The following is a 24,004-nucleotide window of genomic DNA, read 5'->3' on the forward strand; positions in this document are numbered from 1 at the left end:
TGACAATGTTTATATGATACAACTTACCATTAATCCAAATTGGATAATATGATCCACACTGACCAGACGATGCCGGACTTGTTGACAAGTTATAACCGCCTTCAAAATAATACCACCCTCCTGACCAAAAGTTATCACATTCTGACATGTATGAATAATCGTAGTAGTCTTGGTGTCTGGTGAAGTCATAATCTATTACGCTGTAGTTTGAACAGGGATCATTTGTGTATTCTGAAGAAGAAGTAAACCCATATAAGACTAAAGGCTTGTTTTACCATTATACTGCATCCACATCCTACCAAAATTATACCAATGATAGTTTAATCAAGTCTTTTGTCTTCAGCTAAAAATTAATTCACCAAAATATAAAGATGTTTTTACACATAGGTGAAATAAAGATGATACCATATCGTACGTAAACAAATGACAAAAAATTGCATGGCCAATAAAATTCTCGATTGTTCGAATGGAATCTTTGACTGTAAATAGATACTTTGTGTTCAAGCGTGCATGCACAATCAAAAGTAACTCAAGCAGCGGTACACTACTGTTGTTTTCATTTATCAAATAAAGTTAACAATTTTAACCTTTAGTGCACAGGGATTTTCCTTCTTACTAAGGGTCTTAAACATGTATATATTTTAAAATATAGAGACGTGACATTTACTGTCTTATTACACTATTGGTCAATTTCGCCGAATAACTTTCTTATTTATCAATTCTCTCTCACACTTCGAAATTATAAAGTTCAAATTACATATGAACGCTAAGTATTGTTTGCATGTCATATATTTTCACCGAAATTAATGTTGATGTATTATTCTTTTTGATGACTAAACATTTTTAGATATAAAATCATCCTATTATCAGTATCCATTGATGTTTAATGCAAACATATCACAACGCTATTTTAGCAAGGTTGTTTTAAAAGCAGTTTTGTTATAAACAAACATTTTAACTGACATATATTGGGTATGGTTCGGGTATTTTTCCTTGTCTGACCATTTCGTTTTCATTCGAGCAATTTTTCAAAATCTTATGATTTTTTTTTTTATCTTATATATCATTTATTGCTCATGCCATTTCCATTTGTATTTACCATAATGTTTATTAAAATATATTTTACATTTATTAATAGTATTGTGTACATAATGGAATGTGGAAATTTTGTTATATGCTAGCCTTGTGAGGCGCTGGAAAATTTATATTTGCTTACACATGTTCCTTGTATAGTATAGTTTTCATAGTAACATGCTCACCCATACAATATTTGCCACAGTTCGTCATGTAATAGCTAGGTTTCAAATATGCAACATTGTATTCATCACAATGCATTACAGTCACATTCCAACTGTGTTGACATTCGGTTTCATTTCCTACAACGCATGCTGTCAGTGTGGCCATTTCACCATAAGTTGTCGGATACAAACCTAATCAAAAACAACTTTGCATATAAACATTGCCCACGAAGTTGAATATCTAAATATATGAATATACGTTTAAAAAAATGTTGTTACATAGGTTGATAACAATATATTCAGTATAGATTTATATTAATTTATTGAATTCTTTTTAAATCATTAACATTAAACATTTTTTTCTCAGATAACATTCACATATATATCGTCTAAAGAATATTATATATTCACCATCCAGCCATATAGGAGAAGATGAACCACACTGTCCCTGCTTAGGAGGATTCGTAAGTATGCTCTCGTTTCCACTAAATTTGTACCATGCTTCCATGTGGATATCCCAGTCGTAACAGTCATCATATTCTCCACTTTGCAGTGTATAATTGACAGATCTCTCAAAATTACTTGTAATTATATTGTGCCAGTGACAAGGCTCATCCCACACATATGATGGGGTGGTAGAAACCTCAGAGGAGTTTCTCGATTCTACAAACAAAAAAGATAAAACCTCATCATTTGATTTAACAGCCTGTTCATAGTGATATAGAGCCTATACATATCGAGATCAACCTAAAACCTCAAACTGAAAAATTGTGAATTTTCATATTCCTTTTTGTTTTGAAATTGACTTTTTATTTTATTTTTCACAAATCGATACTTGTTTATACATTACAATATCACTGTTAATCCTATAGTTTGATCAGAGTAATTGGGCCATTTGATCATTGCTTACATTGTGGTTTTGCATTTGTCCGAAGCATAGCAAAGTTCCTGTTTGAATGAACTTGTTTTTAATATGTTTCCTCAAATGATAGTCAACGTCATTGAAACACCGGCCAACACATATTTTCAGTCAGTTATACAGATATTTATGATGTCAAAATTTATAATCTTATGTTGTGGTTAGGAGTTGAAGTATACACTGCTTTTGAACTATGGATTCGACTTTCTACATTTTCAAATTGATTTCAAAATCGACAAAGTATTATCTGTTAGTTATGCAATTTAATTAAATGATGATTGGACATATGTCAAAAAGTATTTAAATACCAACCTAGACAGAATCTGCCACACATTCCTTTCTGTCTAAGATACATAATTGTTTTAGTTCCACATTTCATTGTGGGTATACTCCAGGTGTAGGCACATTCAGACCAATGACTTCCTTCACATGCTCTGAGATATACCAAGCCTGTGTCGTCAGTCTGTTCAATTGTTTCTGTAAAAAAAGATAAATATTCAAATAATTTGTAAACTGTTACATTACTTGCATTTCACACACTTAGAGGAAACAGCTTCAAAAATAACTTCGAAATAAATAATTTCAACATCTGAAATCTAGTTTTATGCATCAGATCATGATGCACGTTTTGAAAATTAATTTGTTTGAAATCGTATTGTACACTAAAAATTTGAAAATCAAATAGTATCCGAACTTCAAGAGACGACTTAAATGAAAATACAACAGAAAACCAGTTCAGAAACACATTTACCTATTACCTATTTAGAATAGAAATCGAAATAGATAAATGATATAAACAAAAAGTACAAATCAAGGGAAATCATTTCAACAATTTTCCTAGAAAAAGCAAAGTGACAATGTTTATTTGATACAACTTACCATTAATCCAAATTGGATTATATGATCCACACTGACCAGACGATGCCGGACTTGTTGACAAGTTATAACCGCCTTCAAAATAATACCACCCTCCTGACCAAAAGTTATCACATTCTGACATGTATGAATAATCGTAGTAGTCTTGGTGTCTGGTGAAGTCATAATCTATTACGCTGTAGTTTGAACAGGGATCATTTGTGTATTCTGAAGAAGAAGAAAACCCATATAAGACTATAGGTTTGTTTTACCATTATACTGCATCCACATGCTACCAAAATTATACCAATGTTAGTTTAATCAAGTCTTTTGTCTTCAGCTAACAATGAATTCACCAAAATCTAAAGATGTTTTTACACATAGGTGAAATAAAGATGATACCATATCGTACGTAAACAAATGACAAAAAATTGCATGGCCAATAAAAATTCTCGATTGTTCGAATGGAATCTTTGACTGTAAATAGATACTTTGTGTTCAAGCGTGCATGCACAATCAAAAGTAACTCAAGTAGCGGTACACTACTGTTGTTTTCATTTATCAAATAAAGTTAACAATTTTAACCTTTAGTGCACAGGGATTTTCCTTCTTACTAAGGGTCTTAAACATGTATATATTTTAAAATATAGAGACGTGACATTTACTGTCTTATTACACTATTGGTCAATTTCGCCGAATAACTTTCTTATTTATCAATTCTCTCTCACACTTCGAAATTATAAAGTTCAAATTACATATGAACGCTAAGTATTGTTTGCATGTCATATATTTTCACCGAAATTAATGTTGATGTATTATTCTTTTTGATGACTAAACATTTTTAGATATAAAATTATCCTATTATCAGTATCCATTGATGTTTAATGCAAACATATCACTACGCTATTTTAGCAAGGTTGTTTTAAAAGCAGTTTTGTTACAAACAAACATTTTAACTGACAAATATTGGGTATGGTTCGGGTATTTTTCCTTGTCTGACCATTTCGTTTTCATTCGAGCAATTTTTCAGAATCTTTTGATTTTTTTTTATCTTATATATCATTTATTGCTCATGCCATTTCCATTTGTATTTACCATAATGTTTATTAAAATATATTTTACATCTGTTAATAGTATTGTGTACATAATGGAATGTGGAAATTTTGTTATATGCTAGCCTTGTGAGGCGCTGGAAATTTTATATTTGCTTACACATGTTCCTTGTATAGTATAGTTTTCATAGTAACATGCTCACCCATACAATATTTGCCACAGTTCGTCATGTAATAGCTAGGTTTTAAATATGCAACATTGTATTCATCACAATGCATTACAGTCACATTCCAACTGTGTTGACATTCGGTTTCATTTCCTACAACGCATGCTGTCAGTGTGGCCATTTCACCATAAGTTGTCGGATACAAACCTAATCAAAAACAACTTTGCATATAAACATTTGCCACGAGGTTGAATATCTAAATATATGAATATACGTTTAAAAAAATGTTGTTACATAGGTTGATAACAATATATTCAGTATAGATTTATATCAATTTATTGAATTCTTTTTAAATCATTACATTAAACATTTTTTTCTCAGATAACATTCACATATATATCGTCTAAAGAATATTATATATTCACCATCCAGCCATATAGGAGAAGATGAACCACACTGTCCCTGCTTAGGAGGATTTGTAAGTATGCTCTCGTTTCCACTAAATTTGTACCATGCTTCCATGTGGATATTCCAGTCGTAACAGTCATCATATTCTCCACTTTGCAGTGTATAATTGACAGATCTCTCAAAATTACTTGTAATTATATTGTGCCAGTGACAAGGCTCATCCCACACATATGATGGGGTGGTAGAAACCTCAGAGGAGTTTCTCGATTCTACAAACAAAAAAGATAAAACCTCATCATTTGATTTAACAGCCTGTTCATAGTGATATAGAGCCTATAGATATCGAGATCAACCTAAAACCTCAAACTGAAAAATTGTGAATTTTCATATTCCTTTTTGTTTTGAAATTGACTTTTTATTTTATTTTTCACAAATCGATACTTGTTTATACATTACAATATCACTGTTAATCCTATAGTTTGATCAGAGTAATTGGGCCATTTGATCATTGTTTACATTGTGGTTTTGCATTTGTCCGAAGCATAGCAAAGTTCCTGTTTGAATGAACTTGTTTTTAATATGTTTCCTCAAATGATAGTCAACGTCATTGAAACACCGGCAAACACATATTTTCAGTCAGTTATACAGATATTTATGATGTCAAAATTTATAATCTTATGTTGTGGTTAGGAGTTGAAGTAAACTCTGCTTTTGAACTATGGATTTGACTTTCTACATTTTCAAATTGATTTCAAAATCGACAAAGTATTATCTGTTAGTTATGCAATTTAATTAAATGATGATTGGACATATGTCAAAAAGTATATAAATACCAACCTAGACAGAATCTGCCACACATTCCTTTCTGTCTAAGATACATAATTGTTTTAGTTCCACATTTCATTGTGGGTATACTCCAGGTGTAGGCACATTCAGACCAATGACTTCCTTCACATGCTCTGAGATATACCAAGCCTGTGTCGTCAGTCTGTTCAATTGTTTCTGTAAAAAAAGATAAATATTCAAATAATTTGTAAACTGTTACATTACTTGCATTTCACACACTTAGAGGAAACAGCTTCAAAAATAACTTCGAAATAAATAATTTCAACATCTGAAATCTAGTTTTACGCGTCAGATCATGATGCACGTTTTGAAAATTAATTTGTTTGAAATCGTATTGTACACTAAAAATTTGAAAATCAAATAGTATCCGAACTTCAAGAGACGACTTAAATGAAAATACAACAGAAAACCAGTTCAGAAACACATTTACCTATTACCTATTTAGAATAGAAATCGAAATAGATAAATGATATAAACAAAAAGTACAAATCAAGGGAAATCATTTCAACAATTTTCCTAGAAAAAGCAAAGTGACAATGTTTATTTGATACAACTTACCATTAATCCAAATTGGATTATATGATCCACACTGACCAGACGATGCCGGACTTGTTGACAAGTTATAACCGCCTTCAAAATAATACCACCCTCCTGACCAAAAGTTATCACATTCTGACATGTATGAATAATCGTAGTAGTCTTGGTGTCTGGTGAAGTCATAATCTATTACGCTGTAGTTTGAACAGGGATCATTTGTGTATTCTGAAGAAGAAGAAAACCCATATAAGACTATAGGTTTGTTTTACCATTATACTGCATCCACATGCTACCAAAATTATACCAATGTTAGTTTAATCAAGTCTTTTGTCTTCAGCTAACAATGAATTCACCAAAATCTAAAGATGTTTTTACACATAGGTGAAATAAAGATGATACCATATCGTACGTAAACAAATGACAAAACATTGCATGGCCAATAAAAATTCTCGATTGTTCGAATGGTATCTTTGACTGTAAATAGATACTTTGTGTTCAAGCGTGCATGCACAATCAAAAGTAACTCAAGCAGCGGTACACTACTGTTGTTTTCATTTATCAAATAAAGTTAACAATTTTAACCTTTAGTGCACAGGGATTTTCCTTCTTACTAAGGGTCTTAAACATGTATATATTTTAAAATATAGAGACGTGACATTTACTGTCTTATTACACTATTGGTCAATTTCGCCGAATAACTTTCTTATTTATCAATTCTCTCTCACACTTCGAAATTATAAAGTTCAAATTACATATGAACGCTAAGTATTGTTTGCATGTCATATATTTTCACCGAAATTAATGTTGATGTATTATTCTTTTTGATGACTAAACATTTTTAGATATAAAATTATCCTATTATCAGTATCCATTGATGTTTAATGCAAACATATCACTACGCTATTTTAGCAAGGTTGTTTTAAAAGCAGTTTTGTTACAAACAAACATTTTAACTGACATATATTGGGTATGGTTCGGGTATTTTTCCTTGTCTGACCATTTCGTTTTCATTCGAGCAATTTTTCAGAATCTTTTGATTTTTTTTTATCTTATATATCATTTATTGCTCATGCCATTTCCATTTGTATTTACCATAATGTTTATTAAAATATATTTTACATCTATTAATAGTATTGTGTACATAATGGAATGTGGAAATTTTGTTATATGCTAGCCTTGTGAGGCGCTGGAAAATTTATATTTGCTTACACATGTTCCTTGTATAGTATAGTTTTCATAGTAACATGCTCACCCATACAATATCTGCCACAGTTCGTCATGTAATAGTAAGGTTTCAAATATGCAACATTGTATTCATCACAATGCATTACAGTCACATTCCAACTGTGTTGACATTCGGTTTCATTTCCTACAACGCATGCTGTCAGTGTGGCCATTTCACCATAAGTTGTAGGATACAAACCTAATCAAAAACAACTTTGCATATAAACATTGCCCACTAGGTCGAATATCTAAATTAATGAATATACTTAAAACTGTTGTTACAAAGGTTGATACCAATATATTTGGTATAGATTTATTAAATTCTGTTTAAATCATTAACATTAAACATTTCTTTGTCAGATAACATTCACATATATATCATCTAAAGAATATTATATATTCACCATCCAGCCATATAGGAGAAGATGAACCACACTGTCCCCGCTTAGGAGGATTCGTTGGTATGCTCTCGTTTCCACTAAATTTATACCATGCTTCTATGTGGATATCCCAGTCGTAGCAGTCATCATGTTCTCCACTTTGCAGTGTATAATTGACAGATCTCTCAAAATTACTTGTAATTATATTGTGCCAGTGACAAGGCTCATCCCACACATATGATGGGGTGGTAGAAACCTCAGAGGAGTTTCTCGATTCTACAAACAAAAAAGATAAAACCTCTTCATTTGATTTAACAGCCTGTTCAAAGTGATACAGAGCCTATACATATCGAGATCAAGCTGAAACCTAAAACTGAAAATTCTGAATTTTTATATTCCTTTCTGTTATGAAATTGACTTTTTATGTTATTTCCACAAATCGATACTTGTTTATACATTACAATATCACTGTTAATCCTATTGTTTGATCAGAGTAATGGGCCCACTTGATCATTGCTTACATTGTGGTTTAGCATTTGTCAGAAGCATACAGCAAAATTCCTGTTTGAATGAACATGTTTTTAAAATGTTTCCTCAAATGATAGTCAACGTCATTGAAACACCGACAAACACATATTTCAGTCCGTTATACAGATAATTATGATGTCAAAATTTGTAATCTTATTTTGTGGTTAGGAGCTGAAGTATACACTGCTTTTTAAATATGGATTCGACTTTCTACATTTTCAATTTGATTTTAAAATCGACAAAGTATTTTCTGTTAATTATGCAATTTTAATTTAAGGATGATTGGACATATGTCAAATAATATATAAATACCAACCTAGACAGAATCTGCCACACATTCCTTTCTGTCTAAGATACATTATGTTTTTAGTTCCACATTTCAATGTTGGTATACTCCAGGAATAAGCACATTCAGACCAATGACCTCCTTCACATGCTCTGAGATATACAAGATCGGTGTCATCTGTTTGCTCAATTGTTTCTGTTAATTTAAAAACAAATTATTCAATATTTAAAACATTGTTGCGTTACCTTCATTTGACACGCATAGATTGAATAGTTTCCAAAAACAACTTTGCAATTTAATTATCCTGAAATTGATATGAAGTCTAGTTTTAAGCACCAATTGCACGTTTTTCAAATAATTTTTATTTCGGAATAGTGCAGGAAAATTCATTTATTTTAAATCAAATACCATCCATATTTCATCAAGAGACAATTAAAACGAACACAAAAAAGAAACCCAGTTCAATAACACAACCTCAACAATAGGTTAGAAAGCGAAAACGATGATTACTTTTAATAAAAAAAAAAACATTAAAGAGATCATATTTTGAACAATTTCCATAGAAACGGCAAATTGACATTGTTTTTTATAGATCTTACCATTAATCCAAATTGGATAATGCGATCCACACTGACCGGACGATGCCGGACTTGTTGACAAGTTATAACCGCCTTCAAAATAATACCATCCTCCTGACCAAAAGTCATCACAGCTGTACATGTATGAATAATCGTAGTAGTCTTGATGTCTGGTGAAGTCATAATCTATTACGCTGTAGTTTGAACAGGGATCATTTGTGTATTCTGAAATAACGCACGAGACTATATGCATGTATTTCCCTTATATTGCATTCTGATGTGACTACAACCTAAGTGATTAAAACATGATATATTTTATTGATCTTATCTATACTATTAAACGAGAGGACCTCATTGTGTGTGTCGCTTCTCTTCCTTCCACAATAAGTTTATCGTCATGCCTTTGTGTCCTATAAGTACCAAGTATAGTTGCATTCTCTCTCTCTCTCTCTCTCTCTCTCTCTCTCTCTCTCTCTCTCTCTCTCTCTCTCTCTCTCTCTTCTCTCTCTCTCTCTCTCTCTCTCTCTCTCTCTCTCTCTCTCTCTCTCTCTCTCTCTCTCTCTCTCAGAACAAAAGGGGACGAAAGATACCGAAGGGACAGTCAAACTCATAAATCGAAAATAAAACAATTAGGCAAAATGGAACCAATGATAATAGTTACCCATACAGTATCTTCCACAGCCGGTGTTGATATAATATTGAGGCGGGCCATAGTATGCAACATTATATCCCCCACAATGCATTACAGACACATTCCAGCTGTATTCACAGTCTGTATAATTTCCGACCATACAAGCTGTTACTGTTAATACTTCAGCATAGCTCGTTGGATAATGTCCTGTTAAATTAAAGAAAATCTTAGCAGAAATTAAAATAAAAATTGCGGTTTTTATCCAACGCAATCATAGGTTTGAACGTTGTTTTCAATTACGACTTGCTTGCTTATATTTTTTTTGTTTGGTCTTGTATTATATTTTCCCTCCGGTTCATATAATCAGTTCATCCTATTTTGACTTTTTTAAATTCAAAAGTTTAACTTAAGTTGAGGTAAATTATATGGCCTTCCAAATACTTTCTATCAATCATCACTGAAGATACATTAATCCGGATATGGTGTAAAAAAATTAAGCACCTCGTGTTGTGGTTAACCATCTTTGCCACAAGTTTATTGCTTCCTACATGGATTAAATTGATTTAGAGATCCATTTTGTTACACATAGTAATCAACTTATTTGGCAATCGTCAATTGCAGTAAGCAGGGTTTAAGAACTTCAGTTGTTCGACCTGTTAGTCAAAAGCGACCCCTCTACATCGAAATTTGTTACATGCACACGTATAATGGTATTGCGGTTTTTATCCAACGAATTAATAGGTTTGAACATTGTTTTCAATTAAGACTTGTTTATATTTTCGTTTGAGTTTGTATTATATTTTCTCTCCGGTTTATATAATCCGTTCATCCTATTTTGATTCTTTTAAATTCAAGTGTCTATCCTAAATTGAGGTAAATCTAATAGCCTTTCAAATACTTTTCGATCTCTAACATCACTGAAGAGACATTTTTTTGTCGAATTTCGGATATGGTGTAAAAAAAATTAGCACCTCATGTTGTGGTTTACCATCTTTGCCACAAGTTTATTGTTTTCTACTTGGTATTAAATTAGTTAAGAGATCCATTTTGTTACACCTTGTGATCAATTTATTTTGCAATCGTCAATGGCAGTCAGCAGGGTTTAAGAACGTCAGTTGTTCGACCTGTTAGTCAAATGCGTTTTGTTAAAATATTTTGTTATCACTCTTTTGGTCTTTTGGAAAATGTTGTTTGTGATGTATTTAGACTGCTCTACAACGAAAAACGCCTGTACCAAGTCAGGAATATAACAGTTCTTGTCCAATCGTTTTTGATACGTTTTGTTATTTGATTTTGCCATGTGATTATGGACTTTCCGAATTGATTTTCCTCTAAGTTCAGTATTTTTGGGATTTTACTTATTACATGCACACGTATAAAAATTGCGGTTTAAATCCAATGCAATCAGAGGTTTAAAAGGTGTTTTCATATAAACTCATCATAGATACCAGGACTAAATTTAGACTTGTTTATATATATAATATATATAAATGTAATAGAGTATAAAATTAAATTAATAAACTGATTCAAATTTTAAATGTTTAAACACATTTCTGTGGATATTGAATAATTTATCATGCAAGGAATTTACACTAAAGAAACACGTTACCATCAAACCATATAGGCGTAGCTGAACCACATTGTCTTTGTTTTGGAGGTTTTGTCAATACATTCTCATTTCCACTAAATTTGTACCATCCTTCTGTGTAGATACCATACATATCGTCACAGTACTCCTGTTCTCCATTTTGCAGTGTATAGTTAACAGTTCTATCAAATTTACTTTCAATAACATTGTGGACGAAACAAGGCTCGTCCCACAACGGCGGTGTGGGTGGCTGTGTTGATGTCCAAGCATTGGTAAGTATGACTATTATAATAGAATAAAATAGATATTACTCAAAGTAGGTTTTGAATCAATCTTAATAAAAAAAAAATTTCATGCTATTTGAGTAATTTATATTTTAACATATACCAGTATTTCGGTATTGTTTATGTTTTTTACTAGGTCCATTCTCAAAATTATAGAGATAAGAATGATACAAATTATGTGTGTCGGGAAGACAGGAATGGTCCCACTCGCAAAGAAAAAAGTCCAAAGTTCGAAATTTCAGTATAAGTTAGAGGAGTGAAACCATACGTAAAGTCGATCTGTGACACATCATAGTTGGCTCACATTCAGAAAATCAGGTCAATATGTAGAGGTTTATAGAATAGTCCGTATAACTGTTCGTCGCGGACTGACGACTAATGTTAACATTTTATGGCTTCGACCTATGTCGGTGGGGCCACAAAAAGATGTGGTCTAAATTCCATTAAGACAACCATCCATCAGAGATCCAAGGGTGAGGATGTAAATAGTTATATAGCACTGTGCAGATTCATCAACAATGACCAATACCCATACCTTATAAAAAGCTATGATGTCTACGTAAAATTATGAAAGAATTCAAAAGCGAAAACAATTTAAAAAGTAAAATCACAAAAATACTGAAATAATGCATGTTAAAATAAACATTCGAATAAGAAATTATGTTTGGCCCGCAAAGACATCTTTAGTTGTTTGTGAGCATTTGTCCACATTAACCTCAAACCGTGTGAGGGCTGTATAGCTAGTCAAGGTCGTTAAAACGTCAGTCATTATTACCTTAACCTTATGAATAAGTGTGTTCAATGTTAAATATTCGCTTCTTTTATGGCAACTTATGAATATCAAAGCTTTGTAGCTACAAGTTAAAAATTAAAAACCAAAATAGATTTTAAGAAAATCACGAGTGTCAAGAACGAATAATCATCAACCTTGATTTTTTTTTTTTGTAATAAAAAGTATGTATCAATACGAACAGATTCCAGTTTAATTTGGGGAGAAGAATATAAAACTACAATATTTTTTGCTTTGGAAAGATCTTATCAAGTACCAAGTATTAAGCACCAGATTCCAGGGAAAACATATGAATTCAAAAATCATAAATACTCAAAGAGTTTAGTCAATAACAAAAACTATAACCATTAATTTTAAATATTATATATTATATAGCTTTTAAAATAAATTATTTAAAAACATTGTATGTAGCAAGTAACCACAAAGATTCAATTTACACTATTATCATAAATCATTTTGGCAAATCTAAAAAAAAATTATATAATAGATACGATAAGGGTGCAAATGTATCCGCGATGTCTCTCTAATGAATATTAAACATTTTATTATTCGTAGCCATTTATCAACGAACTAGTCCTATCGTGTCTATCATTTAGTTCCGATTTATATCTATATGAAAAAGAATACCCATGCCAGTTAGTGTACCCTTTGATGAAATGTGTATTGAGCATGTTGATTGTGGATGAACCAGTATAACAAAAGCTCCTTATTTGATTACCCATTTCGTGATGGGGTATCTTGTTTCTTTTAAATGCCCTATAAAATAAACGTTTATTTTATTATGGAAAACCATGTCCTGTTATTGGTGTTGAAATCATTTTAAATCAATGTATTTCAATATAGCTATTGTAACAAACTTTATCAGTGTTTTTGTGAATTAAGATATTACCAATAATAGTAAGGATAGAATGACTAGCTTTGATTGTTCTACATTGTTTTGTATACATATTGTGTGTGTTGTTGAGAGCCGTTAGCTGACCCACAGTTATTTACATCTTTATCTTTATAGATAGCTTTCTCATTGACAACCATACTTCGACCATTTTCGACATGGGTCATTAAAATGGTGTTGAAAGGTTATTTCTAATTTTGCAGGTTTTTTGTGCAAATTACTTAAACATATACTGCACAGACATAGATTAAAAGGATTGGTAAATATGTAATATATCTTATCTTTCCAGAGATAACAGTTCATGCGCAAGACGAATCATCTCACCCATACTTTTGAAGGACAAGTTTTTTATTCAAAGTTTTTGTGATAAAATACGATGAAAGTTTATTGATGTGCATATATTCTAACTTGCAAATTCTGTCCTGTAAATTCATATAGTACGTGCATTTATCATAGCTTATATTGAGCAATAGACACAAATGCGAGGATACATATTGCGATTTCATGAAATGCTGCAGCAATAATATTCTTAAAGTTAGACTGCAATCACTGTTCAAAAATTTTCCATGTTGCATCATTTTGTTGCAATAATAAGAACATCGCAAAAAATAACCAGTTTAAACTCTGATTTTACAGAAAACGAAGTGTTCATGCACATGCATTAATTGATAACTCAAACAAAGGTCATTTTTTCTGGTTGTGTAGCTTAATAGGAGATTCTCCGTATTACAAAATAATTTTAAGGTATGTACAAAACAAAAGAATCCTAGTCAAATGTGTTTTCTTGGCACCATATTATTTTCAGAGGGAACATATAATACTTTTTGATTTTATTTTTTAACTGAAGGTTTGAAAATGGTGGGCTTTAGATGAAATATTTTATTTCATTCAGAAAGCGCGACGGAAGAGCTAGTACTTATGTATTTTTTATCATAAGCGTAACCGATTTACAAAATATCAAGGAATTAGATAAACTTGTTTTCGTGACATCAAGGAGGCTTTGAAAATGAAGACCACTTTCGAATTCGTTGCATTTTCGTCAAATACTTCTGTTTTAGTGAACATCATTTGTGCGCTTAAGGGCATCATCACTTCCTTCCCATGTTGAGCAAGCGATTGATACTATTGAATTGCGAAATTTGTTCTGCAAATATTTTTTTATATCTAATAATCGGCATTGCTGTCATTAGGGACTAGTGATTAAGTATATACACAACAACAATTATTTCTAGTTTACCCTACATAATGACGATCACGAAGACGCTTGATGAACTTAAATAGTGCAGGGATACAGACGATCCCCTCTATCTGGCAAATGTAATGATTTCGTCATTTCTGGAATCATGTCTTTCACCTGAAAAGATTGTCAATTTTGCACGCCTTTATGACGTCATTTACCAGATAGAAGGCGCGCATGTATTCCTTCTCTCATGATTGTCATTCTGAAGGGTAGTATAAAAATAATTTATGTTCCGTATTAAAGTACGAAATCTTGATTCCCGTACGACTGAGGGAGGGTGACCATCTTGTTAGATTTTAATTTCCCAAATATTTTGTACAATATAATAATTGTTCATCCGCTGCTCAACATGTGTTGAAAGTGGAGATGCCTACATTTTTGTCACGTGGTGATGGAAGTCACATACAAGAAATTGGCAAATGTACCAACTATGCTGCAAAAGGTTGTGATGAATATGACAACCAACATTTCTACCAAGGGGACATGGAGGGGTTGCTGTAATATGGAAAAACGAAATAGATAGTAAAGTTAGACCATTGGACGACGGTAAAGAGAGGATCCAATGTGTGGAAATAACAGGGAAAGATCAAAAACTACTCTTGGTATCAGTGTATTTACCTTCAACAGGAGGGCAAAGCAGTACAGATGAATATATGGATACCATTGACCAACTAAATGAGATCATTACTAAATACCAAGATACGCATGAAATTATAATTGGTGGAGACCTCAATGAAGATCTGGGAAATGAAGAAAGGCAAAACAAGCGGGAAAAGTATTTACAACAACTAATCGCAGACTATAGGCTAGGCTACGAGAATACTGGGAGGACCTTTATTAAGACAAATGGCCAAGAATGTTCCGAACTTGACTACTTCCTGCATAAGTCCAGACATATACAGGTGGCAGAGAAAGAGGTCCTGAAGGATGTCATAAGAAATCACTCCGACCATTATCCTGTTAGATGTGAAGTTATAATAGGGATACCAAAAAGAGATACAAATCAAAACAACAAATTTCAGCAAATTCAACCAACTATAAAATGGGACAAAGTAGACCAAGATCTATATTTGGCAATTATAAACGGGCAGGTGGATATGATAGCAGAAAGCCCAGCTGAGACAGCAGAGGATGCCGATCTCCTAATCAGTAAGATTCACCAAATGCTAACAAAAGCAGCAACTGAGAGCTCATCCAAGAAATCTAAATATAAGGCAAAGCCAAAACTGAAAGTATGGACACCAATCATCAAAAGTAGCTTGAAGGAGATGAGAAAATGCTATGAGGTATGGAGTAGAAATGGGAAACCCACCAACCCAGCTGACAAGTCTTATCAAGACAGAGTTAACACTAGAAGGGAATTTAAAAAGCAGGTGAAAGTTGAGCAGGCCAGAGAGCGAGACAGAGAAAAACAAGAGATATTGGAGGCAAGAACAAGAGACAGTAAGCTGTACCACAAACTAGTAAAAGGAAACAGGAATAGAAACAGGGCTGGTACAATGGATCTACATGTAAATGGCAATTCTTACTCTGGTGACCAAGTAATCGAATGCTTTACTGAACACTTTGGAAATCTAGCATCAGCAGAAAAATCATCCCAGCTGAAGGACCATCACTATCACGAACTGGTAGAATATGAAATCAAATTAATCAACGACATGGTAAAAAGTAAGGAAACACCCCCGGCAAACCAGAAAGAGCTTAAGAAGGCCATAAAGTCACTAAACAGAGGTAAATCTGCAGAGATATATGGCATCACTGTTGAGCACCTCATCTATGCAGGACAAAAACTAGAACAACTACTTTTACGGCTCATCAATCTAGTATTTAAACATGGCTGTGTCCCAGACATACTTAAGAAAGGACTTCTTACACCTGTCTTCAAAAACAAGGGAGACCGATGTCATGCTGCCAACTACAGAGGTATTACAGTACTGCCAGTCGTTAATAATTATAAGATAATAGAGGCAATAATCAGAGACAGAATACAACCAAGAGTCCTTCAAGATCAAAATCCCACCCAACGAGGCTTCACAGCAAAATCATCGCCACTAAACGCAGCTCTGGTCGTGAAAGAAGTCTATCGAGAGAGTGTAGACAGCAACCAAGAATTTGAACTGGTTCTACTAGATGCAAAGTCTGCATTTGATGTAGTGGTACACAGTCACCTCATGCGACGACTCTTTCATTGTGGTATCGACGACACTCTCTGGAGGATAATACAGAGTATGCACTGGCAATCAACTAGTGCCATCAAATGGGTAGGAATGATTGCTGACGAGTTTCCAGTGAGTCAAGGTGTGCGCCAAGGAGGAATCCTCAGCACTGACTTATACAAGGTCTATGTTAACCCTCTACTGAATAGATTACAGCAATCAGGCCTTGGATGCAAAATTGGGAATGTCCTTTGCAATACTACAGCATATGCAGACGACATAGCGTTATTGGGAAAAAGACCACCTGATATGGAGGTACAAATAAATATATCTGCCGACTACGCAGGAATGGAAGGATATAAGCTCCAACCCCAGAAGAGTGTGGCAATACACATCCAACCTAAACCAGCCAAGAACGGTTGTGAACCAGAACAATACCAGCTAGGAAAAGATCCAGTGCCAAATGTCACAAAATCAACACATCTTGGTATAATAAGAACACCATAAATGAGACAAAATATTGAGTCCAATGTTAAAGAAAATGTCAAGAAAGCAAGAAGAAGCGCCTATGCCTTGTTCGGAAGTGGATTCCATGGAGAAAACGGACTATATCCTGAAAGCTTAATTCATCTATATAAGACTTACATATCACCAGTACTACTCTACGGGATGGAGCTTTTGACACCAAAATCAGCACACTTGGAAACCTTAGAGAAGTTCCAGAAAAAGATGCTCAAACAAATTCTCTCAGTCCCCATGAGTACTCCTGATCCAGCAGTCTACATCATAACAGGCATCCTACCAGTCGAGGCACAAATCCATACCAAAATGATGACATTCTTCTGTAGCATATGTCAGCAAGCAGACAATAGTGTTGAAAAACAGCTTGGTAAAAGACAACTAACTGTAAAATCCTCAGGAAGCCACAGCTGGTATATTGAAGTACAGAGGGTCATATTCAAATACAACCTCGGCAGGGCCATGGATATGCTAAATAATCCAGATGTGACTAACACCATTGTCAACCAAATAAAAAGGCAAATTGCTAACCACTGGGTTAACGAAATATCAGTTATTGCCAACCTGTACCAAGGGCTAAAATACCTTCAAACAGACAACTTCATGGCAGGCAGAATCCACAACATACTGAAGATAAAAAGATACACCAACAAAGACCGTTTTAGAATTCCAATCAAACTAAAACTCCTCACTGGAACCTACTCACTGCAGCCCCTGAGATATAAAATCTACAAAGAAGGAAACCAGGAGATATGTAACGCCTGCAGTCAGGAAGTGGAAACTGTTGAACATCTTTTGGTCAAATGTAAAGCTTGGGATAACATCAGAAGGCCTGTAATTAAAGAGATAGAGAATATACTAACAAACAACAGCAAAATAGAGTGGGAGTCTCTAAGTGAAGGGACCAAAATACAGATATTGATGGACATAACCATGGTACAACGACAACTTCGTCTGAACAGTGAAGAAGTCTCGAAGATAGAACACCAAGCAAAACGTCTCATATTCCTTATACACAGCGCCAGATGTAAACTCCTACTTCAACCATAGCTGATTGGAAGATGACTTGGTCAGGATCTATGGTAGGGAGGGTTCTGGGTGTGTAGGGCAGCCAATTCCAAATAGGTCGAGCTCACTGTATAACATCATATAAATCTCAAACACTTCGGAGTTCCTGGGTGTATTTTGCCCATACGTGCAAAGAACATTATGCAGAATGCTGCAACAGATACGTAATATGTGTGTGCCGGTGCCAATATAGATGTGCGATAAAATCTTTTACCTTTTAAAGACAAGTTTTAGAACTATGTAAACAAACATATGACAATTGCCATTACATATACAGTGCGTGCCTAGATCGTAAACGTCGCAAAAAGTGCTAATATACAGATACGACGAAATTTTAAAAATCTTGTTTGTTTTTAGATTTTATGATGTGAAAAGACAATTTCTATGCGTTGAATAAATTTTTAGACAATATGAACGTTTTATTCAATTTTAAATTAATGAAAAGAAAAGAAAGTGTTTTTAGCTTCTTTTAGATCCTTAGTCCATATTACGAAAGACGAACTATTTTAGATTTTACTGCTGCAAATCTGTTATTCTTTTTACCAGTGCGAACGTGATAAAAGTAATTTATTTACAACATTTATCTTTTAAGAATGAACTATTTTACTACGTAAACATATATAATCCCCCTGTATATATGTCCGGTAACTAGCCTAACAATTTTAAACGCAACTAAGAATACATACAACAAGATACATGTGCAACTACAAAAGTGATCCTGTATATTTATTGGTGGAGGATAGCATTATTCAAAATATAGTGTACATATATTCCTACATTTATGGTGGTGGGTTTTGTTCTACATGCCTTAATGGTGTGGTTGTCCTACAAAGGATGTGAAGATTTGGAAGAAGAAGAAGAAGATTCGTCAAAAAACCGTTTCCCAGAATTGCCATACCTTTTTTGTAGGACATAACTCATAAGTGGGCTTTTAGAGATGACCAGGATAATGACGAACGAATTTACGAAAGCGTTACTTGAGGAATCGTACGAGAAGTTAAGTAATTCGCATTGTCTGCATGAAGTTTACATCAGATATGTCCCGTCTTTGTAGCTAACCCCTCATGTTGAATTTAAAACTAATAATGAAATGTTTTCTACAGTAGAAAAAGGTACATTCGATATACAAAATAAAATTGAGAATGGAAATGGGGAATGTTTCAAAGAGACAACAACCGAGGCCACCAATGAGTATACAATGCAGCGAGAAACTCCAGCACCCGGAGGCGTACCTCATCTGGCTCCTAAACAAACTTGTATACTAGTTCAGTGATGATGGACGTCATACTAAAATCCAAAGTATTCACAAGAAACTAAAATTTCAAATCATACAAGAATATCAAAAGCCAAAGGCTCCTGACTTGGGACAGGCTCGAAACATGCGGTGGAGTTAAACATGTTTTTTGATATCTTAAACCTCCCTCTATACCTCTAGCCAATGTAGAAGAAACAAACACACAACAATACGCACAGTAAAACTCAGTTCAAAAGAAGTCCGAGTCCGATGTTAGAATAGGTTACAAAAGAAACTAAACAAAATGACCATGATTCATAAATTAACAAAGGACTACTAGCAGTTACTGACATGCCAGCTCCAGACCTCAATTAAACTGATTGAAGGATTATGACTTCATCATGTCAATATCAAGTGCAATCCCTCCTTTTAGGGGTTTGATATTATACCATCATAAAATATATTAGAGGAATACAACCCGTATCATGCCAACAACTGGTTTTAGAATAGATTGTGTTTATTTCGAATGCAAAGACCATATAAGTGAATCCATTAAAGCCAAAACATGCAATCTTTAATGACCTAACAACAGTATCGTAACTATATTTCTTATTAATAAGTCTGTTTAAGGATTTGTTAGTTGAATGCCCACATTTTTGTGCTTTGTAAAGAATATTACCTTAAAAAAAATACTTGAACGTATAAGATGTCTGCATGTTGAATTATATTTACGAATGATATCCTTGTACCGATGGTAAAATTTAGTAAATGTTTTGACTAGTTTGTGATATCGAAAACCCTGGTGTAATAATTTTTCAGTAATACACAAATTTCTCTCGCTAAACTCTTATACGTTGTTACATAGACGAGCGAGTCTTACCAGTTGAGATATATAAATACCACAAGATGGTGACAAGGGAACGTCACCATCTAAAAATTGATAATTAACGATAGGAAATGAAAAATCATCTCTTGTATCATTAATTTTGGTATAGAGTTTCCCGTTAATGATATAGATATCGATATCGAGAAAAGGGCAGTGTACATTATTAGTATTAGCTTTATTTAAAGCTAGTTTAACAGGATAACTTCAGTATACATACTGAAGTCGTCATTATTGAAGTCTCTGTTTTAACAATGAGGTTAAAAAGGGATTATAATGAGTTACAGAGTTAATACAAGGATGATAGCATAGATATTGACGCTGTTTTGTATTGATATAATTGATGATTAATTTCAGAACTGTTTTATATTTTTATGCCCCCAAGACCAGTCAAATTGGTATTGATGCAGAGAACATCTGCCCAAATTTTCAAAAAATGTGTAGCCAAAAGAGGTTTTTTTTTTAGGAAATTTTGTGATAAAAAGTTGATACCTCAAATGACATTTTAAGGAATTTTGATATATTGATAATCATCTCTTCAGTCTATTCGGTGAATCTTTTATGCTTATTAAATTTTCTGATTGCAAATTTATACGAAATTAACAAGTTAACAGACCGAAAACATCAACAAACTTATGTATAAACGAGCAATTCATCCAACAGACCACGTCAGATGAGTTGCATACTGTTTAGGATCAAAATTTCTTAACACAAACAGAAAAACAATTATATGAATGTTGGACCAGTTCAACCCACTTACGTGTACAAATAGATCTAAAGTACGTTTCACCTTGCTGGGTATCACATTCGGGTAAAATCTTATCATATAAAAGAGGGACGAAAGATACCAGAGGGACAGTCAAACTCATAGAACGGAAATAAACTGACAACGCCATGGCTAAAAATGAAAAAGACAAACAGACAAATAATAAATCACAATACACAACATAGAAAACTAAAGACTAAGCAACACGAACCCCACCAAAAACTGAGAGTGATCTAAGTGCTCCGGAAGGGTTAGAATATATAATGAGAATGTAGTTTATACGTTTTTATATAAATATACTTACTGCAACTTATTTTCGTGACAAGTTTTCAACTTCTATGGTTTGTTCTCTACTCATGTGGAAACTTAGAAACATAGTTTAAATTTTTAATAGGTACAAAATAACCCATTTTGTCAGTGATTTCATATAACCTGCCGAAATCGTTTCTAAATTCTAAAAGTAATTTTAAAACAAGACGAATATGTTTATTATTTAAGAATTGAATGCTTCTTTTTGTAAATTTATTGAGGTGTAAAAGCGTTGACCGAAGTACATTTTGTATGAAGCGCGGAAGCGCTTCATTCTAAAAATGTACGCACGGTCAACGCCATTACAACCCTATAAAGTTACAAAAAGAAGCATTCAATACTTATAATTACATTTTTTAGCTATGATCATGAAAACACGAATTTTATATATTTTATTATTTAATTCACCTGTGCACTTTATTGTTGGAGCACGTGTTATCATGAATGAAAAGTTATATTGAGAAATGCAACTGCTTACGGAATAACACGTGATGTGCAGTTAGCCAATCAGAATAAAATATTATAATGAAACATACATCTAATGTAATTATATTTGGATGACAGAAATATCCGATTTTCTCAAGTGAGCTGAGCAAAACGGAAAGGCAATATAATTACATTTCGATAATAAAAAAAAAATTGACATCGTAACATCATCTGAATAATATTTATTATTGATCATTTCGTTTGCCTTCTTGGTATTTCGAAGACCGGTATTTTGAGGTCAATGAAACTTGAAATACTTAAACCATTGAAACGTATATTAACAATCGCAATACAAAAACATGTCAGAGGATGCCATGAGTATGTGCATACTGGATAGGATTTAAATTTATATCGTTGTAAAACACTGAAGTTTTCTTCGTGTGCGTTTTAAATGTACCCTTGTGTTAATTAAATTCCTTTCGAATAAAACGTAATTTACTATTCTGACTAATTTTGTTTACACCTAATAAAGTTTGGTTTTGTCATCCTCATGCAGAGTTAACGAATATGATAAATTAGAAAAAAATCATTATTTTTGTCTGATTCAAAATACATTTTTTTATTATTGTTTTTAACTTTTTTGTAAACTGATATATTTGTTTGTTTGCAACTTGATTGATTGATTGATTTATTGTTGGTTGCTAAAATTTCAGTGGCAAAATACTCATGCATGTTTAGGACGAGAACAAATTGACAATATATATGATGTTATACAGCTCGTAGGTCGGGTAAGTTTAGAGTGCCATTCCAAAACGAGGGTATATTGGATAGGCACAGAAATATATCCTTGCAAAAGACCACCTACGTATACGGACCCCTCACAGAATTATTATATTTTATCGGACCACAGATGAATTATCATGTTGTGATTGGTTAAATGCCGTCACGTGGTGACTCCCTATGAGACCGTATGGGGTTAGTAAGTTTCATATGGGGTTCATGACGCGTTAATGGCGACGTCATCTATTAATGTTGTTGTGTTTCATTGTTTATTTTTCAACAAAACGCCGCAGAAAAAGTCCAGCGTCCGATAAATTCGTTATACGGTTAACTGCTGACCCCCTACGGATCCATAGAGGGTGAATAAAATTCATAGGGGACTCGGCCTCCGGCCTCACCCCCTATGGATTTTACTAACCCTCTGTGATCCGTAACGGGTCAGTAGTGAACCATATAACTTATAATAGGGTTTTACAATCTCTCTACACGAGACATCGGATTCTGAAATTCGGGGTCAGTAGTGAACCATATAACTTATAATAGGGTTTTACAATCTCTCTACACGAGACATCGGATTCTGAAATTCGACAGAAGGTTTATAACGTGATTAAACATCACACACATAACTGAAGCCTCCTTTTAATCGTAGGTAGTACTAAAAGTTTAGAAAATAAAAGAAGCAGACAACTATGTGTCATATCTTATATATGATTTTATGAAAAAATTGTTAACAGAATCCTATTTTATATAAATATTGCATTGAAAGGAACGTTATCCTGTTGGAATCACTGGCTCAAAATAACAGGACAATAAAGCAAATATTTTTTTTAACAAATTAATCATTCTCCCCAATCAAGACAAAAAAATTTGTTTAAGTTTTTTAATCTTCTTTTAAAGGATAAAAGTTATTGTGTTGATAGTATTTGACAACAGACAAATAACGTTGTTTTATATGTCTATATTTGGTCTCTTGTTGAGAGTTGTCTCATTAACAATCATACCACATCTTCTTTTTTATATTTACAATAGACATATTCTTTTTTGTGTGTAAGTATTACTGTATTGACGAAAATTACACTTGCTCCTCATTAATTTATATAAAATTAAATCGGGAAAAATAATAATTGCTTTTTTGTGCTTTCAATTACATACACCAACAACGTGATTTTCTAATGCATAAGTCAATCACTGTGGAAGTATACCAATAATGTCCAATGTGAAATAAAATTATATAGATATAAGAAATAAATTTCAACTCACAATAATTCTGAAGAATGATTTGAAAAAATAATCCAAAAAACATTCTGTTGTACAAAATATTTACATATTGAACTACCAAATGAAAAGGATTTAAATGAGAAACATAAGAAACGTTTTATGTTTTAAATATCATGCACTCCTATTTTAACAAAAGAATTTT

The 24,004-nt window shown here is 33.1% G+C and overlaps 2 protein-coding genes across 2 annotated transcripts in view; one reads left to right on the top strand and one right to left on the bottom strand.

Annotated features, from left to right (window-relative positions):
- LOC143048243 (superoxide dismutase [Mn], mitochondrial-like) overlaps nucleotides 1–24,004 on the top strand; it is a 368,265-nt gene that overhangs the window by 195,731 nt on the left and 148,530 nt on the right. The gene's annotated exons all lie outside the window — the stretch shown is intronic.
- Nucleotides 321–23,946, bottom strand: LOC143049568 (uncharacterized). The gene is made up of 16 exons (XM_076223171.1): nucleotides 23,845–23,946; nucleotides 11,259–11,519; nucleotides 9,680–9,856; nucleotides 9,040–9,243; nucleotides 8,471–8,635; nucleotides 7,651–7,902; nucleotides 7,275–7,445; nucleotides 6,044–6,247; nucleotides 5,477–5,641; nucleotides 4,657–4,908; nucleotides 4,268–4,438; nucleotides 3,037–3,240; nucleotides 2,470–2,634; nucleotides 1,650–1,901; nucleotides 1,260–1,430; nucleotides 321–343 (listed from the first exon to the last, which is right to left on the bottom strand). Exons 1-16 carry the CDS (start codon nucleotides 23,885–23,887, stop codon nucleotides 321–323), a joined length of 2,880 nt encoding a protein of 959 aa, XP_076079286.1. The 5' UTR covers nucleotides 23,888–23,946.

This window comes from Mytilus galloprovincialis, chromosome 10 (genome assembly GCF_965363235.1).
Source record: "Mytilus galloprovincialis chromosome 10, xbMytGall1.hap1.1, whole genome shotgun sequence".
Lineage (NCBI taxonomy): Eukaryota > Metazoa > Mollusca > Bivalvia > Mytilida > Mytilidae > Mytilus > Mytilus galloprovincialis.

What these genes read in the sequence shown, in the direction of transcription:
- LOC143049568 (XM_076223171.1), bottom strand. Translation starts at nt 23,887, where the DNA reads ATGTTTTTTGGATTATTTTTTCAAATCATTCTTCAGAATTATT. An exon ending in TTCTCCTATATGGCTGGATG is followed by an intron (nt 4,439 to 4,656) that starts GTGAATATATAA and finishes GTTTTTGATTAG; the next exon opens with GTTTGTATCCGACAACTTAT. An exon ending in CTGTGGCAAATATTGTATGG is followed by an intron (nt 344 to 1,259) that starts GTGAGCATGTTA and finishes ATTAATTTTTAG; the next exon opens with CTGAAGACAAAAGACTTGAT.